We start from the raw sequence: 18,504 nt of genomic DNA, 5'->3' as shown, positions 1-18,504 counted from the left end.
GTGTGTGTGTGTGTGTGTGTGTGTGTGTGTGCGTGCTTGAAGAGACTGGAAATCATGTTGTGGGTTTATAGGGTGTGTTTGAGTTATTTATTTGTGATTATGTGCAGTTGTGAAATTCGCACCATAGGGTGTGTTTGAGTTATTTGTGTGGGTGGCTTCATGGGCTTCTGTGTCTGCCTTTCCCAGAACTGAACACTTCTGTCACTCTTTCCCTGACCCAGCGCTGACCAATGCATTGTGCTGCGAGAAACACACAAGTTGGATTTAGCTTCCAGGGGAGGTAGATGTGTGTGGTGGGGATGGGGGAGATAGTCATTCATTTTGAATTTGAGTTTGAATTGTTGAATTTGAGTTTGCAGTTGAATTAATTTGAGTTGAATCAAAGTGGCTGCATGTGTGATTCATCCATTTTTATGAGTGCCCCACAGCTCCCAACTTAAGCACTAGAGGGACACAGCTGCTTGAATTCCAAACACACACCGACACACACACAAACACTCACACACACACACACACACAGAAATGTACCAGATGCAGGTGATTTATTCGGCATCAGAATGAACCATCTGAATCATCACACACTCTCACTCGTAGTGGAACACAGAGCAAGTGCTGATGGTCTAGCAAATGTCATGTGGCTTAAAACCCCCCTCCTCCTGACTCATGCAGTTCTTATCTGCCTCATCAATGTGTCTATCAATCAGAGCGCCAGAAAGACAGAGTGGGTGTGTATCTGTGTGTGTGTGTGTGTGTGTGTGTGTGTGTGTGCGTGTCTGAGAGAAGCATGGGTGTTGACGCATGCATCTGTGCCATCTAAAAGTGTGTGTGATTGTGACAGTGATGGAGATGTGGGTGTGTGTCTATGCATGTAAAATGCTAGGGGAGGTAGTTAATCATTCCTAGTGAACCCTGTGAGAGCAGCCGGTGTGGAGGGCACAAACTGACATCCATGATTTGTTTTGCTGTTTGCACATAAACTTTAGCTTTTACTTTACTTGCCCAAAAACACCATTTACACAGCAGACAATCTGTCCCACTCCACTCAAAAAACAAGTTTCCCACTCCTATCTCAAGAGATCAGTTCATTACAGAGAGGGAGAGAGAGAGAGAGAGAGAGAGAGAGAGAGAGAGAGAGAGAGAGAGAGAGAGGAAAGGAGAGGGAGAAGGGAGAGGGAGGAGAGAGAGAACATTGAGACCTGACAGGAGAATCAGTGCTAACAGAAGAGCTGGACCTGTAGTTGCACTGGGAGACTGTTCCACAGGAGACTCTAGCATTTGAATTCTACAGCAACACAACATGATCTTTTTTAAAACATTAACTTGGAATACTCAATCGCTAGAAAAACAAATCCTCAAAAGTGTTTTTTTATGTTTATATTTATAATAATAGTAGGTATTATCCTCAAGTATTGTGTATTGAGATCAGGATCTCAAATGTCTTTGTCAGAATAAGTATGGTTTCGATCTATGGTTAAGACCTTAGTTAAGACATTTTAAAATGTTCACTCCAGGGTGTAGTGAAGACTTTTTTTGGTGTGTCTTGAAATACTAAATATACACAATATACTGTTTGACGTATTTACGAATAACACAGTCAACGTTGGCCAAAATAGAGACCACAAAGTGTGTAGGCTATTGAAGTAAATGACATTTAAGCTCAGCTTAAAACAAGTTTTAAAAATATATATACAATTAAAAACCTAGGGTCCAAATCAGAAGACGCTGTTTTATCATTTCGGAGGGTATTGAGAGCTTTCTCAATCACATTATGAACATGTTTTATAGAAAAAACGCCGTTCTTGCCGCAAAGGTAACGTTATTATTCACGCCACACGTGCACGCAGCGCGAGCAGCTGCGCTTAATTGGACCTTTATATCATTAAGTGGACCTGAGAAGCGCCTGTTTAAGGTCATTAAAAATCGTAAAAAATGTCGTTTCGTGACACGGAAGTGTCACCGTAGACTTTTCCGAAATGTGGACGGCAGGAGCGGGATGGACGTTAGACGGAGCCCCGCCCTTCCCCGCGTCACCGTCCACGTCACAATCGCACTCGAACGAGTGCAAGAGGGCACGAGGTAGGACACGCACGAACGCTCAACCTGCCGCTGCCGCTCGCGCCTTCGCTCGCGCTGCCTCCACTAAATGTGAGTAGAGAAGTACTTATTAGCGCCGAAATGCCCCAGTTCGGATTGATTCTGCTCTTTTGACACGGTTCTGGTGGGTTGTCATTCAATGGTTGGTGACTCGATATGTGCATTCTCAGATTGTCAGGTTGTTCATCCTCACATCCACACCGTGACCCATAAATGCGCTTCGGAGATGCAACACGGAGACGAATATTCGGGTGGGTTTAATGTCCGTCTAAAAGGACATGGGCACCTTGAAACATCCTCACTGCTCGTGTTCTGACTGATTCCCTGCGCTGTTTCGATTCAGGTGTGACAACCATGTTGTCGGGAACACAGACTAGATAAATAACATCACAAATCGTAGATATTTCTAGGCAGGTTATTTGTGTGCGTGTGTGCCTATAATTAAACTGGCGTGGGGAACCTGTCTGAAGTATTCCGTCAAACTGACCGGTTGACTAAATGCACAGATCCTAAAACAACATGGGCCGCTTAGGCAAAGCAGCGTCGACCGGTTTAATTCTGTAGAACTGACAGGCGGTTTTAACGTGAAAATGTTGAAATCATCAGTACCCGAGCCTGTCATCCCATCACAGGACCGCTGTCGGAGACATCCGATCTCGATTAAATTAATGACCCGTTTTGTTCAGTCTTTTCCTAAAGTTGCAGCTCGCAGTCTGGTGCGTTTGGGTGAATTCGTATTTATTTATCGTGTTTGAAAAGATGCATCGCAAATAAACTCCAGGAGTTGGGCGGACCTGCTCGGTCTGCTCTGATTGCGCATATTTTGTTGTGCAGGTTGATTTTGGACTTTACCCCTCGACGGTCTTAGCCTCCGATTTTTAGAAAATGGAGAAGCTGTATTTTTATATGACTTGGAGATATTTAGGATGAACTGACATGGAAGAGTGCCGTTAATTAAGAGGAGCACAGATGTAGATGCAGAGATATCCGCCTTTAGCCACACACGATTAAGTTTTTATCGGACGGTAAGCTGCGGTACGGCAGCTGATTCTGAGCATCCTGTGCGGTGTCTCTGATAAAGATGCTAATTTCATTTCTGTTCCGCGGACACGGTGATCCTAATGTAAATCCTAATAATAGAGCGAGCAGTTTCTACAGTAACACGGAGGAGGTGACGCGCGTCTGCGCCCCTGGAAACACGGATGCTGTCACACCTGTCTGCCCAACCTGCACGGCTCTCCTGCACCTGCGAGTCTTGCGCACACACGTACACAAACGGCGTGCGAGCTCTGAGATAGTCGCTTATCGTGCGCAGAGCTCAATCTGACGCGTTTACGTTCGCGGTGTCGGACGTGTTCGGTCTCCCCGGTCCGGGAAGGCGGCGGTTAAAACGTCGTAGTGACCTTGAGCGTGCAGACACGGCCGAGCACGAGAGCAGACAGCACGAGAGACTTTCCCATGGGCCTCAGCAGGCCGAGGCTCCCTTGCTTCTCTCTCTCTCTCCCTCACACACACACACACACACACACACACACACGTTTAAATATATATGTGTGCGTGTGCGTACTGAGCTGACAGCACATGTGTTGTAGAGTCAGTAACCCCCATGTTACTGTTATCATCCAGGCTACTATGAGAAAACCACTGGTGCATTGAGGAACATCTGGGTTTGGCTGATTTCCTGCGAAGCAGCATGTCTCGTGTGTGAAAACCCCCACCTGGCGCCACTGTGACACCGTGTCTAGCTGAGCCATCCGCTATGGGTCTGGGGTGCCGCTCGGACTCGGACCACCGGGTGCAGGAATGCCAACGGACCCGGTGCGCCCGGAGAAAGCTGCAGCCGACGAGGGTGCTCACTCTCCTCCTCGGCATCCTGGCAGTGAGCTCCCTTCCCTTCTCTCTCCGTGCCTTCTTCTCATGGGGTTCTGCCTCCCAGTGGGAGGGGCCACAGGGCCCCGCCCCTCACAGGACTCTGCTGTCAGCGGCGGAGGCCAATGAGAGCCAGGGGGAGTATCCCGAGGATCTTTTCTCGTTGGAGGAGAGGCGGCAGGGCGCGGTGGTGCTGCACATGATCGGCATGCTCTACATGTTCATCGCGCTCGCCATGGTCTGCGATGAGTTCTTCGTCCCCGCCCTCACCGTCATCATCGAGAAGCTGGCCATCTCCGACGACGTAGCCGGCGCCACCTTCATGGCCGCCGGAGGCTCCGCCCCTGAGCTCTTCACCTCCGTGATTGGCGTGTTCATCTCCCACAGCAACGTGGGCATCGGCACCATCGTGGGTTCGGCTGTGTTCAACATCCTGTTCGTGATCGGCATGTGCGCCGTGTTCTCCAAGGAGATCCTCAACCTGACGTGGTGGCCGCTCTTCCGAGACGTCTCCTTCTACATCCTGGACCTGGTCATGCTCATCATCTTCTTCCTGGACAACTACATCAGCTACTTTGAGAGCATCGGCCTCCTGTTGGCCTATGCCACCTACGTGGTCTTCATGAAGTACAACTCGCACATGGAGTCCCTGGTCAAGGGCCTGGTGAACCGTAACCAGGTGGTGGAGGTGGTGGAGAGCCAGCCCAAGGTGAGTGCCTCTAAACCTCCACTCCCTCCTCCGCTGTGTTTCTCTCCTCATCTACACTCGTCCATCCACCCCTCCCTCTATCCTCTCTTCTTCTGCTCCTTCTATCCATCGCCCCATCCACCTGACACACACCTGTTCACCTCAGACGCCTGGTGCAGGGCAGGGGGGAGAGGGGCAGGTTTGGGGCGGTGCTCGGCACTGACGGAGCTGAGCTGACCGTAGCTGCCAAGCGATGGGGGCGCTAGAGAGTCTGCGTCACTGCTGCTTCCTGTCACCTGACATGTGCCAAAGACTCAACAACACAAGTGGCACACCAAAGAGTCGACCCTCCATGTTGCCTGGCAACCGCTAGCAGTTTGTTTAGTGGGCTAGGTGGCACTACTCGCGCTCACACACACACATACACACACACACACACACACACACATAAACTCATCAGTGATTTCATTTGTTGTGCGCAGATTAAATATTTCATCCACCTGCATGCTTTCCTGTGGTAAAATGTACCTTTATCAGACTGTGTGCTCAAATGCAGCTGCAGGACCCTGTCCTGTGTCCTGTAGGACTCCTCCCTGTCCTGTGTCCTGTAGGACTCCTCCCTGTCCTGTGTCCCGTAGAACGCGAAGGCCCAGAAATGACTTCAGGTTTGCATTGTGAAGTGTATGAGTGTCCACCAGCTTACTCTAAATAGCATCCCATCAAGACCTTAAACATCACTTTGCAAACACCAGTCCAGCTATTTACAGCTAATTGCTGCTGCAGTACCTTTTAATTTGTGTGTGTGTGTGTGTGTGTGTGTGTGTGTGTGTGTGTTATTTCTTTACTGCCATTCATATCTACATTTACAGCATGAAGCTCTTATCTGGAGTTAGGGCTGAACGATTTTTGAAAATAATCTAATTGCAATTTTTTATCTATAAATTGCGATTGCGATTTAAAATCGCGATTTTTTTCCCATTGTTCCACTTCTGTTTCGGCATTTTTTTTACAGCTCAGATACAGGGTTGCGGGGGGGGGGGGGGGGTGTAAACAGAGGCGGTCTTTGCATAGAGGCGTTGCTAGGCAATTGCCTTGGGCCCCTCCCACTGTAGGGCCCCCTTGTCTAGCTAAAGCCAGGTTCACACTACACGACTTTTCAGTCATCAGGTTTTTGTGCCGTTCGCACTACACGACTGGTTGTGCTGTAATCGCAAGTATTTCAGTTGTTGTGGCTTTCACACTACATGACTGATCGGTGACGTTGGCTCACGAATTAAACGACTGGGGAATCGCCGACTCATCTGGCTGTCCAAAAACACGAGAACACGAAAATGAAACACTCGCGAGAACCAGCAACACCACGAAGAAAATAAAAACAACGTACATGTACTCCACATTTTCGTTATTATTATTATTTTTTTTACCGTTTAACCACTCCATAGTCCCAAATTGCCAGAATTATTTCATCTCTCCGTTCCAGTGAACATAGATATAGTCAATCGCATTATTTCTCCAGTGCTGTCACAATAACTTAAACACAGTGTTGTAGTAAAGTTGTATGAATCTAGACGCTGCTGTTGACTCACAGTCGCCGACTGGGCTAGATATGAAACATGCTAGATATTAAACATGCTAGATATCTGCCGGTCGTCTGCGATGAGTTGGCGGCCACTCGGCGACGGCTCGGCGAGCGTCTTTCAGCAGTTCACACTACACGACTGAGCGAGCGCCGAATGATCCCCGATTTGCGTCCGACCACAGTTTCTGTCGGTGATCTACAAAAACAGTCGGCGACTGAAAAACCAGCCTAAAATCTTGTAGTGTGAACCTGAACTTATTTCTCGCATATTAATGTTGATGGGCCCCCTAGCTAAATTCGCATTGAGCCTCCAAATTGCTAAGTCCGCCACTGGGTGTAAAATGGACTAAATGTAAGTATTATTATTATATCGTGATCGATCGATCGCCTGTGGTTGGCGTCAGAGCGAACTACTAATTTTTTAGTCTAAGACGGTCAATGCGTGAGAGTTGGCAGCCCTGCAGGTATAGCAACTTGGCTAAAATATGTGCGTGAGGGCGTTTGGTAGCGCATATCCAGTGTGTTTAACAAAGCCATGAAGCCGGGCTTGTTCACTATATTAACGGACATCATGTCTTTCACTATGAACTCCGTTACTGCCCGAGTTATTTCAGCGTGCCGCTTCCAATTATATCCATAAGGAGTTACACTTTCAAACGGTTCGGTCAGTGAACCCTGTCTGCTGGACCGCGGTCAAGCTATCCGCGCTTTCGCGATTCATCCGCGCTTTAAATCTTATTGCGCCTATATGCGTGATTTTACGGTATTTCGCTGCTCACCGCATACTAAAGCTGTATAAGCGCAGAGAAACACTTTGGCGTATTTGAAGATGCAGCACTGGTCGTTGGCATTTTAGCCTTACAAATATCATAGGAGGCTTTGTGGTGTTTTTTTAATGGTGAAGGTTTGTAGTGTTACCTCGCGTCGTAGCAACAGTAGCAAAGCATGTTTTGCAGGGTACCTGACGTTGAGCAGCATCTTTTTAAAAGCCAAAGTAATTTCACACAACTGATGTGCTGCCCCTCTTTGGTATTAGACTTTCAGTTGTGTCAGCTTCTGTCGAGCCTGAAGCCGTTGTGCAACAAGTTAAAGTGCGCTGTGTTAACTTCACTTCTCCACCTCCCTGCCTCCTGCTCGGGTTTGCTCCGTTCGTCCTCGGCTCGGCTCGCTCCCAAGTCACGTGACCAGTTTAAATCGCAGCCTGTGCGATTAGACAATCGCGTTTTAAAAAATCGCGAAATTATCGCAAATGCAATTAATCGTTCAGCCCTATCTGGAGTTTTTTTTCATCTTCAGCGGCCTAAAAAGTGTTTAGTTGTCTCCATGGAAGCAGTCCTTACACTAGTACATTAGGCCAGAGTCTAAGGACACCATTAACCCACAACCCCAGAGCCGGAGTGGCTAATCGGGAGATTCGGGAGGATTCCCGATGGGCCGGCTCATGTCAGTTTCTAGTTTGGGCCGATTGGGATGGAAAAATAATTTTGGGCCGGATTTGGGCATGAAACTCCCGGGCTGAAAAAAGTGTCCCACTCCGGCCCTGCACAACCCTGTCACACAGAATATACACAGAGACACTACACATAAGTACTAGGAGAAAAAAATGTTCATGTATTTTTAAAACATGTTTTTCGAGAGACATTGTTTCAGTGCAAGCTGTTATCTGTAGATACAACATGAAGGATGTGAGATACAGCATTCAGTGAAAAAAGTGCTTGCAGGTAGGAGTGTGTCTGTGTTTGTGTGTGTGTGCGTGTGTGTTTGTGTGTGTGTGAGAGAGTGTGTGTGGAGGTCGGGGGCTTAGGACCTCACTCTGTACAAGCTGTAGATTATTTGGGAGTGTGTGTGTGTGTGTGTGTGTGTGGAGGTGGGGGGCTTTGGACCTCACTCTGTACAAGCTGTAGAGTATTGGGGAGAGTGTGTGTGTGTGTGTGTGTGTGTGTGTGTGTGTGTGTGCGTGTGTGTGCGTGTGCATGCATGTGTGTGTGTAGGATGGGGAGAGTGCTAAGGGCCGAGCTGCTTTTCTGAGAGGAAATGGCCGTATCCTCCTGCAGTTACATAAGAGAGAGATGACTGGGCTGCCAGGACCACACACAGCTTCACGTACCTTTAGATGGGAAACCATGGAGTTGCAAAGGACCACGTCATAGCACAGGCTGTGTGTGTGGGGACATTCACGTGTGTGTGGGGGCATTCACGTGTGTGCATGCTCGTTGGGGTGCATGCATGCACGTGTGTGTGTCTGTGTGGCATGCACGTGGTGGGGGCATGCGTGTGTGTGGCAGGGTTGGATGTATTTGCTTGGGACTTTGGTACTTGTAGCAGGAGGTGTAGTTGTAAAAGAGCAGAAGAAAGTGTAATGATGTCCTGTATCATCCATATAAACAGAGTGGTGCACACACTGGAGCTCAGAATCATTACTCCCATTACATTGGTGTACTTGGGGTCTGAGTCAAGTCTGATATTGGCGTACTGGGGCTCTGAGTCAGGTCTGATAATGGTGTACTGGGGGTCTGAGTCAGGTCTGATATTGGTGTACTTGGGGTCTGAGTCATGTCTGATATTGGTATACTGGAGTTCTGAGTCAGATCTGATATTGGTGTACTGGGATTCTGAGTCAGTACTGGGGTTCTGATCAAGGTCTGATATTGATGTACTGGGGGTCTGAGTCAGGTCTGATATTGATGTACTGGGGGTCTGAGTCAGATCTGATATTGATGTACTGGGGGTCTGATTCAGATCTGATATTGATGTACTGGGGGTGTGATTCAGATCTGATATTGATGTACTGGGGGTCTGAGTCAGGTCTGATATTGGTGTAGTGTGGGTCTGAGTCAGGTCTGATATTGATGTCCTGAGGGTCTGAGTCATGTCTGATATTGGTGTACTGGGGTTCTGAGTCAGGTCTGATATTGGTGTACTGGGGTTCTGATTGAGGTCTGATATTGATGTACTGGGGGTCTGAGTCAGGTCTGATATTGGTGTACTGGGGGTCTGAGTCAGGTCTGATATTGGAGCATTGTGGGTCTGAGTGAGGTCTGATATTGATGTACTGGGGGTCTGAGTCAGATCTGATATTGATGTACTGGGGTCTGAGTCAGGTCTGGTATTGGTGTACTGGGGGTCTGAGACAGGTCTGATATTGGTGTACTGGGGGTCTGAGTCAGGTCTGATATTGGTGTACTGGGGGTCTGAGTCAGGTCTGATATTGGTGTACTGGGGTTCTGATCAAGGTCTGATATTGATGTACTGGGGGTCTGAGTCAGGTCTGATATTGGTGTACTGGGGGTCTAAGGCAGGCCTGTTATTGGTGTACTGGGGGTCTGAGTCAGGCCTGATATTGATGTACTGGGGGTCTAAGGCAGGCCTGTTATTGGTGTACTGGGGGTCTGAGTCAGGCCTGATATTTGTGTACTGGGGTCTGAGTCAGGTCTGATATTGGTGTTCTGGGGTTCTGAGTAAGGTCTGATATTGGTGTACTGGGATTCTGAGTCAGGTCTGATATTGGTGTACTGGGGGTCTGAGTGAGGTCTGATATTGATGTACTGGGGGTCTGAGTCAGGTCTCATATTGATGAACTGGGGGTCTGGGTCAGGTCTGATATTGGTGTACTGGGGTACTGGGGGTCTGGGTCAGGTCTGATATTGGTGTAGTGTGGGTCTGAGTCAAGTTTATTTAGTTTCTAATAGTGATTATTCTGACCAGTATGTCGTTCCTGTTTTTAATGCCTTGATATTCTATAAATTGTGTAACCTCCTTGTATTCCTGGTGCATATAATGTCAGTCTGATCCTACAGACTCTACGGTACGCCCTCCTTAGTTTACCTACAGACTCAAAGGTACGCCCTCCTTCATGTACCTACAGACTCTAAGGTACGCCCTCCTTAGTGTACCTACAGACAAGGTACACTCTCCTTAGTGTACCTACAGACTCTGAGGTACACCCTCCTTAGTGTACCTACAGACTCTAATGTACGCCCTCCTTAGTGTACCTACAGACCCTAATGCAGGGGTCGGCAACTGGCGGACCGCGGTCCGTATCCGGACCCGAACGAAGTCCTGTCCGGACCCAATCTCATTCCTGATTAACTGGATACGGACCCAAAAAAAACATATTTATTCATTTTGACGGGAGAATTAATTTTAAACCGGAGTATTTATTTCAGGGCTATTGAAAAAAACACTCCGTCACGAGTGTTACGTTCACCACCCCAGCTCAACAACTTGCGTTCGCCACCCCCCGGACCTCAGGTGACAGCTATCTGCCAAAATTGGACCGCGGACAAATTTAGTTGAGTACCCCTGCCCTAATGTATGCCCTCCTTAGTGTACCTACAGACTCTAAGGTACGCCCTCCTTAAGCCTGGTTTATACTTGATGCATTGCGAGTGGTGTGATGGTCTGCGTGGCGAAAATTACGTAATCGCGGTGGCTCCACCCATGCACGAGGGCCTCGCACGCTGTCGATTGGCGAGGTCGTGCACCTCTCTCATTTTGTAACTTCACACGCCCCCCCTCAGCGCAATGAACAAAGTCATATTTGCAGGGTTCACACACCTTTACAAGGTGGAATTCAAGCACTTGTACATCACTTTCAAGGTCCATTTCAATATTTCCCAGCATGTTAAACTTAATTAAGTTAAATATTTATACATATACTATTTATACATATACTCGAAATGGTTCGAAATAATTAGCTTTTTATCACATTATTTAATGGTTGTTTATTTTCCCCAATCTTAACATCTTCATGTTCTCTCGTGTTTCGTCCTGGAATTACAAGAGGCTCATATTTGTTAACGTAATACAAGAGAACTGTTCAGCCAGACAGATATTTGTTGTGAAACGAAGCCTAAATTCCAGCACTCTTGTGCGGAGTCGCGCGCTACGGTCACTCGCGAAAGTATAATCCAGCCAGGCAGGAGGGAGGTCACTTCTATACGTAAAGTCCGAAAATCTGAAGGCGTGATGACCCTCAAGTCAATCAAATGACACCGCCATCATCCATCAAGCGTTGACGATCCAGTGAGAGGAGCATATTTCCTCAAAACGCACAGCGTGTGCGTGTGTGGTTTATTATGATTTGACGGATTTTCCCCCAAAAAAACCAAATGACGGAAATCCGTCGTAGTGACGGAGAACTTTAACCCATGTTATACTACCACATATCGTTTCGGAGAACACTGCAAAGAATGTGACGCGCCAAGTATAAACGCCTCTGTCGTTCGCAGAGTCACGCACTCAGTCTGATCACCATCTCCCAAACATAATCACACATTTACCATGAGCCTGCTCTTCTTCATTTACCCATCAATATGACTAATGCAACTATTATTATCATAGGATAGGGCTTAATTAATTAATATATAAGTAAATATATCTGATGAATATTGATAAGATTCTTGTTTATAACATATGTAATTAACTAAGTAAATTAGTTTACCACAATTTGGGTTAAAATGTAAAGGTTTGTATGCAACATAGTGTTTTGTACTGAGACCACAGGTGTTAAAAAGACATTTCTGTATACAGGGTAGAAAAGTTGAGAGTTGAAAAAAAGAGAGAAAAGAGAGACTGAGAATGAGAGGGTGTATAAACACAGAGGGAGTGTGTATAGAGACGTGTAGATTAGGGATGTCCCGATCCAGCTTTTTGAACTTCCGATCCGATACCGATATTTATTTGCACTTCCGATCCGATATCGGCCGATACCGATACCGGCCTATCCGAGCATGTATTAAAGTTTAAAGTTATTTAGCCAACTTACTTTGTTGTCAAACTCATGTTGAAAAGCGTTTTATTCTTGATAACAAGTAGCCAGCTGAATTAGGTGTGTTTGAATAATACACAGTGGTTGGTAAGGAGAAACTGACCTGTTTATTTAGCAATTAATAAACTCAAAATAGACAAAATATTAAATAACAAACAGAAATAGCATCAGTAAACCAAGGATTAAAAAGCCACAAGTGCAAATAATATTGTAAATTATATTAAAAAAGCAAAACACACAACCTGAGTGGAAAATAGTCTATTAACAAATAGTCTATTAACATTAACATCCATCAGTGCTCTTGAACAAGTGTAAACCAAAGCTTAAAAAAATCCGTGCACATATTGTAAACTAATTAAAAGCAAAATGCCTTCTACTCCACACTTTGCTGCTCCATCCCCATCTATACACTCCCTTCAATTCAAACGTTTCTGCCAGTGTTAGTTGTGTAGGACCTTTCTTTTTGTCTTCGGTTTTCTTTAGAAACTCGTCATGTTATTTATTTTGGTATTTCGCTAAATGCTTGATTAGATTGGTTGTATTAAAAGTTCTTACAGCTTTACCACCACGCTTGACTTTACTGTGGCATATGTTGCACTCTACATTTTCATCTTTGTCATCCTTTAAGGTAAAATAATCCCACACAACTGACATTTTTACCGATAACTTCAAATTTACACAGCGGTCCTAATGGTTAGGAGATGCTGCGAAGCTAAATTGGGGAGACGCTATGCTCGTGTGCTGAAGGTGTGCTGGAAAATGCGGACCGGATTTTACTCTCACTGGCAAAACCACAGCAAAAACTGGAATGGATTATCTAAATGGGTAAAAAAAACTGGATTGGGAGTCTGGATCGGCATTTTCTTGTGCCTGCCGATCCGATCCCGATACGCATTTTTTGCTAATATCGGCGGCCGATCCGATCCAAATATCGGATCGGGACAACCCTAGTGTAGATGTCGAGGGTAAAGTGAGTATGTGACGTGTGTGGGTAGGACCACAGGGTATGTGTCCTCCTCCACACATGTGACTGGACCCCAGTAACACCAGCAGCCATGACAGCTAAGCACAAACAAATCCTGTTGCATTTTTTAAAAGTCCTTGCAGATATTAAGACTAGACCACAGGATGGCCACTAATCTCATTAGACTCAACAGAGCAGTGACACTGATCTGGTAGTGGAGTCTGGGTGCTGGAGGGGGAGGTGTTTACCAAGCAGAGCAGTGCTGACCACATCTCTACCAGCATCACGGTGGGGTTTGAACAGGCCACCACACAAACCCTCTGGCCTACAACCACTGTGCCTGGGACTGCACACTACAGTAGCTGGCCTACAGACTCTAAGGTACGCCCTCCTTAGTGTCCCTAGACTCTAAGGACGTACTCACACTAGGCTCTGTGATCCGGGCCCGGGCACGGTTGCCTGCCGAAGCACGGTTCGTTTGGCTAGTGTGAGCGCTCCAACCGTGCCCGGGCCCGGATCAGTTAACCGTGCTCGGGCCCGCTTTGAAGAGGTGGGCCAGGGCACGATTCATGTGGACTCGGGCACGGTTCGCTTCTAGTGTGAGCGCTATCCGTGCCCGGGCCCGCTTGGTGCCTCGTCTGATTGGTTCATTTCGCTGGAACTCAAACATGACATCAGTGATGCGACGCTCACGTTAAACAGTCATAGCGGCAAAGCGATTAGCAGACAACCGTTGTGTTAAATTATCGATAAATCTGTGCTTGCACCGTGTTTCTGCACTCCCAAAACGACTCCAAAAATACAATAAAAAGAGAATCGTGAACTCTATAGTGTTGTGCGAGCGCGCTTTTTTCCAAATAAAGCGGCGTTGTGATGACGTAAGCGTGCTCGGGCCGGGTTGCTGAAGCGAGTGTGAGTGCAGGCCAGCGGGGGAGTGGGGAGGGGGGATAACCGGGCCCCAGCACGGAACAAGCAAACCGTGCCTAGTGTGAGTACGCCCTAAGATACGCCCTCCTTAGTGTACCTACAGACTCTAATGGCGCATTTCCACACGGGCCTGCTTGGCACGGTACGGTTCGATTCGCGACGGTTTGTGAGTGTTTCCATTAGTACCAGGTACAAGTTTGCCGATACCTTCAGGTACTTTTTTCGTACCTACTCGCTCGAGGTTCTAACCGTTCCAAAGCGGAAAACTTCTGTGACGTGGAGGAACAGCATGACACTGATTGGCCAGGGAGTGTCGTCACAGGTTGCGTCACAGGAGAGCGACTCCTCCGCTATCGACTCTCGTCCATTGTTGTACCGTGTTGTGGACGCATACAAATGATGTCACGACACTACAACCCGCGCGCCAACAGCGACTCCACCCACATTGTGGTGGTCCACCATTGTAATGGAAACACAACGCGACCGTACCGCGCCAAGCAGGCCCGTGTGGAAATGCGCCATAAGATACGCCCTCCTTAGTGTACCTACAGACTCTATGGTACGTCCTCCTTAGTGTACCTACAGACTCTACGGTACGCCCTCCTTAGTGTACCTACAGACTCTAAGGTACACCCTACAGCTGGTTCCATTTAGAAACAGCTAAATGCTGACTCTCCCTGCTTAGTTCTTACCTTGGGCAAAAGTGATTAGTTCCTAGTGTCCTAAGATTCCCCCCTGACTCATAGCTCTGCAGCATATCAGATAGATACACCATTAAGTGGTTTATAGACCAGTAATAACAGCTTGAAGTCTATCCTGTAGTGTCCTGGTAGCCAGTGTAAGACCTTAAGAATGGGGGATGATGTTTCTTCATTTGCTCCTAGTGAGAATTCTAGCAGCTGCATTTTGAATCAACAGCCTCTGGAAACACATAATGAACCTTTAGAATATTCGAGAACAATGTCTGCTTCCAGAGCCTGGCTCGGGGTGTGTGTGTGTGTCTGTGTGTGTGTGTGTGTGTGAGAGAGAGAGAGACTATTGTCCTCAGTGATCGAAAAACATCTCATGTTGGCATTTTGCTGATTCTTCTGTCAAAAAGCAAAAGCACAAATTGCAGTCTTCACTTGATTTGTTTTGTTTACTGAGTCTAAATAAAAGGTTAAAGTTACTGAGACTAGTGTTACTAGTTACTGATGTGTTACAGTTATTGAGACTAATGATAGGGTTAGAGTTTGAGTTTGTTTTTTAGGCATTTTTAGGTATTTAGCTGCATTGCTCAAATGGCCAAAGATGTGTGTTCGTTTGCTAATGTGTGTCTCTGTGGTAGTGTGTGTGTTTGTGTGGTAGTGTGTTTGTGTCTGTGTGTGTGTGTGGTAGTGTGTTTGTGTCTGTGTGTTTATGGGTTACTTCATAACCTCAGATGGATGGACATTTACAAGCTGTAAATGTTTAACTACATGAGAATTTTTCTAAATGCATAAAGAAATGCAAACAATGACCAGGAGACAGAGGGACGTGCACACAGAGGCAGCTGGCGTGGCACCACACACCCGCTCTGCTGACTCAAGTGTGTGAGGGGATCTGGGGAACAGGGAGCCTTTTCATCATCAGACTGTGTGTGCAGGGTGAGATTCACCTTCAGAGATTCAGAATGACCAAACACGTTATTCTGCCTCACTCAGGGGACAGTGTGTTCAAAATGAAAAACAGATGCCTAGTCATGTGTGTGTGTGTGTGTGTGTGTGTGTGTGTGTGTGTGTGTGTGTGTGTGTGTGTGTACATGTGAGAGCGTGTGTGCATGTGAGTGTGTGATTGCCTGTATGTGCATGTGAGTGTGTGATTGCCTGTGTGTGCATGTGAGTGTGTGTGAATATATGTGCTTGTGTGTGGGTGCATGTGAGTGTGTGTGCTTGTCTGTGTGTACATGTGAGAGTGTGTGTGTGTGTGTGTGTGCATGTGAGTGTGTGTGCTTGTCTGTGTGTGTGTGTGTGTGTGTGTGTGTGTGTGTGTGTGTGTGTGTGTGTGTGTGTGTGTGTGTGTGTGTGTGTGTGTGTGTGTGTGTGTGCGTGTGTGTGCACTTGTCTGTGTGTAAATGGAGTGTGTGTGTGCATGTGAGTGTGTGTGTGCTTGTCCGTGTGTACGTGTGTGTGTGTGTGTGCTTGTCCGTGTGTACGTGTGTGTGTGTGTGTGTGTGTGTGTGTGTGTGTGTGTGTGTGTGTGTGTGTGTGTGTGTGTGTGCGCGTGCTTGTTTGTATGTGTTTTGGTCACATACTGCATACAGTATACTGATTTGGGGCCCAATCAGTACTCAAGTAGTATGTGTTAGTATGTAGTAGTATGTGTTAGTATGTAGTTTTGAGCACAGTCAATAAATTGTGTCTTTTCTGGCTATTTGCCTCATACGAAAAGCAGTTTAAATGCAGAAAGGATATATATATATATATATATATATATATATATATATATATATATATATATATATATATATATATATATATATATATTATGTTGCACTTTTGACACAGATATCTGTCTTAAAATTTTTGAGGGATATAAATCCAGTTCATAACTGTTTGTTTTGTTTATATACTTTATTTTGATAAAACACACTGTGCAGCAGATAAAGCATGTTTGTCCAGTTATATGTTTATATTATTCTTGTTTGTCTGTGCATGTTTGAGTGTGTGTGTATATATGTGTGTGTGTTTGGGTGCTCATCTGTGCATGCGTTTGCATGTATGCGTGTGTGTGTGCGCGTGTATGTGCACGTGTATGTGTGCGTGTGTGTGCATGCGTGTGTGTACATGTGTGCGTTTGTGCATGTGTGTGTGTGTGTGCATGTGTGTGTGCGTGTATGTGTGTGTGCATGCGTGTATGTGTGCGTGTGTGCGCGTGTGTGTGTGCGTACCTGTGTGTTTGTGTGTGTGTGTGTGTGTGTGTGTGTGTGTGTGCATGTGTGTGTGTGTGTGTGTGTGTGTGTGTGTATGTGTGTGTGTGTGTGTGTGCGTGCATGTGTGTGCGTGTGTGTGTGTGTGTGTGTATGTATGTGTGTGTGTACAGAACCTCCTGTTCACTCAGGAGCCCGGTGTGATTACTGGCACCCAGAGAATGCTGTGACTCATCCTCCAGTCCTTATTGTGCTCCAAGATTCTCTGTAAAATACTTTTTTGAACTTTTGAAATTTTGCTGTGAAGACTTTCTACTTTGCCTCAGCCGATACATCAGAGTGATCATATTTTTCCTTTGGCAATACTACCTCTTCAAAATACACAAACAGGTCTGGATAACTAGATATCACAAGTTCCTCTATATCTCCTATAAAAAGTGCTACTAAATCTGCACTAATCTGTTGAAATCTCTAGTAGCAAGAATGTTTCCCGTTACCCGCATGCTTCATATTCCTGGAGTGCCTGAGTCTGGTCTTCATGCTGGAGTCACTCCCTCTCTCACCTGGAATTTACTTTATGAACCTTTCCACATAACATTATCATTTTCACACCTCTAATTCCACTTTTACATACAAATAACCCTGACAAGTATGTAATCGGTAGCCTGTTCAGGAACGCCGGAACGCGCGCTTCAAAATTAAAAGGTTCCCGGATCCTGTTCCGCTAACGTGAGGTTGTTGAGGTTCAGGTTGGTCTAATCCCTAACCTGAGCGCGGCCATCAGCACATTACTGGATACGAGGGGAGTGTCCGTGACTTTGGGGGTTGGTGGACCCATTTCCCTTCAAACACCAACAAACCCAAAGGTTTCGTAACATTCCCAACAGAAAATACAAAACAGTATAGATAACAGCAATCCAGAAGTTTAAGTTTCATGCCAACCACAATCCTCCATGCTGACCTCTACATTCACATTCACTTTTTTTCCCCCGTGGCCATTTTGACAAGTCACTGGATGCAGTCAGGCCTCCTCCTAGTGAATATAATGGTATTGTAATAGTGTGTGGATATAGGATGAATATGATGTAGGACATTATATGATACAGTGCACTGTATGTCAAATCAGATCAGATCAAACTGGTTTTATTGTCTGTGTGTGTACACGTGAGAAAGGGGAGTGGCTCACTGCTTACATTCTTGCAGTACAAAATATACTTGTGAATGTATTATGTATGTATCCAAAAATATACATATGTGCAAGAGTGTGTGTGTGTGTGTGTGTGTGTGTGTGTGTGTGTGTGTGTGTGTGTGTGTGTGTTTGGGGGGGGGGGTTTCAGGCTGATTCATGCACTGAGAGGTGTGAGATTAAGGTTTTGTGTGATTCAGAGTGGTGAATGGTGTGTTTGGTTGTGTGATTCAGAGAGGTGAATGGTGTGTTTGGTTGTGTGATTCAGAGAGGTGAATGGTGTGTTTGGTTGTGTGATTCAGAGAGGTGAATGGTGTGTTTGGTTGTGTGATTCAGAGAGGTGAATGGTGTGTTTGTGTGATTCAGAGAGGTGAATCGTGTGTTTGGTTGTGTGATTCAGAGAGGTGAATGGTGTGTTTGTGTGATTCAGAGAGGTGAATTGTGTGTTTGTGTGATTCAGAGAGGTGAATTATGTGTTTGTGTGATTCAGAGAGGTGAATGGTGTGTTTGCTTGTGTGATTCAGAGAGGTGAATGGTGTG

At 46.2% G+C, this 18,504-nt stretch overlaps 1 protein-coding gene across 8 annotated transcripts in view; it reads left to right on the top strand.

The window, feature by feature from the left end:
• The first annotated feature begins 2,065 nt into the window (after positions 1-2,065).
• Positions 2,066-18,504, top strand: part of LOC143497217 (sodium/potassium/calcium exchanger 2-like) — a 43,369-nt gene continuing 26,930 nt past the window's right edge. For 7 of the 8 annotated variants that reach the window (XM_076993094.1, XM_076993090.1, XM_076993088.1 and 4 more), the window contains exons 1-2: positions 2,066-2,145; positions 3,721-4,672. In XM_076993094.1, the coding sequence (XP_076849209.1) occupies positions 3,854-4,672 (819 nt within the window). In that variant the 5' untranslated portion in view covers positions 2,066-2,145; positions 3,721-3,853. Of the gene's footprint in view, positions 2,146-2,264; positions 2,346-3,720; positions 4,673-18,504 lie in introns of all 8 variants that reach the window. The other variant, XM_076993087.1, reaches the window with a different exon arrangement.

This window comes from Brachyhypopomus gauderio, unplaced genomic scaffold, assembly GCF_052324685.1.
Source record: "Brachyhypopomus gauderio isolate BG-103 unplaced genomic scaffold, BGAUD_0.2 sc103, whole genome shotgun sequence".
Lineage (NCBI taxonomy): Eukaryota > Metazoa > Chordata > Actinopteri > Gymnotiformes > Hypopomidae > Brachyhypopomus > Brachyhypopomus gauderio.
This window is presented reverse-complemented; position numbering and strand designations above follow the sequence as displayed.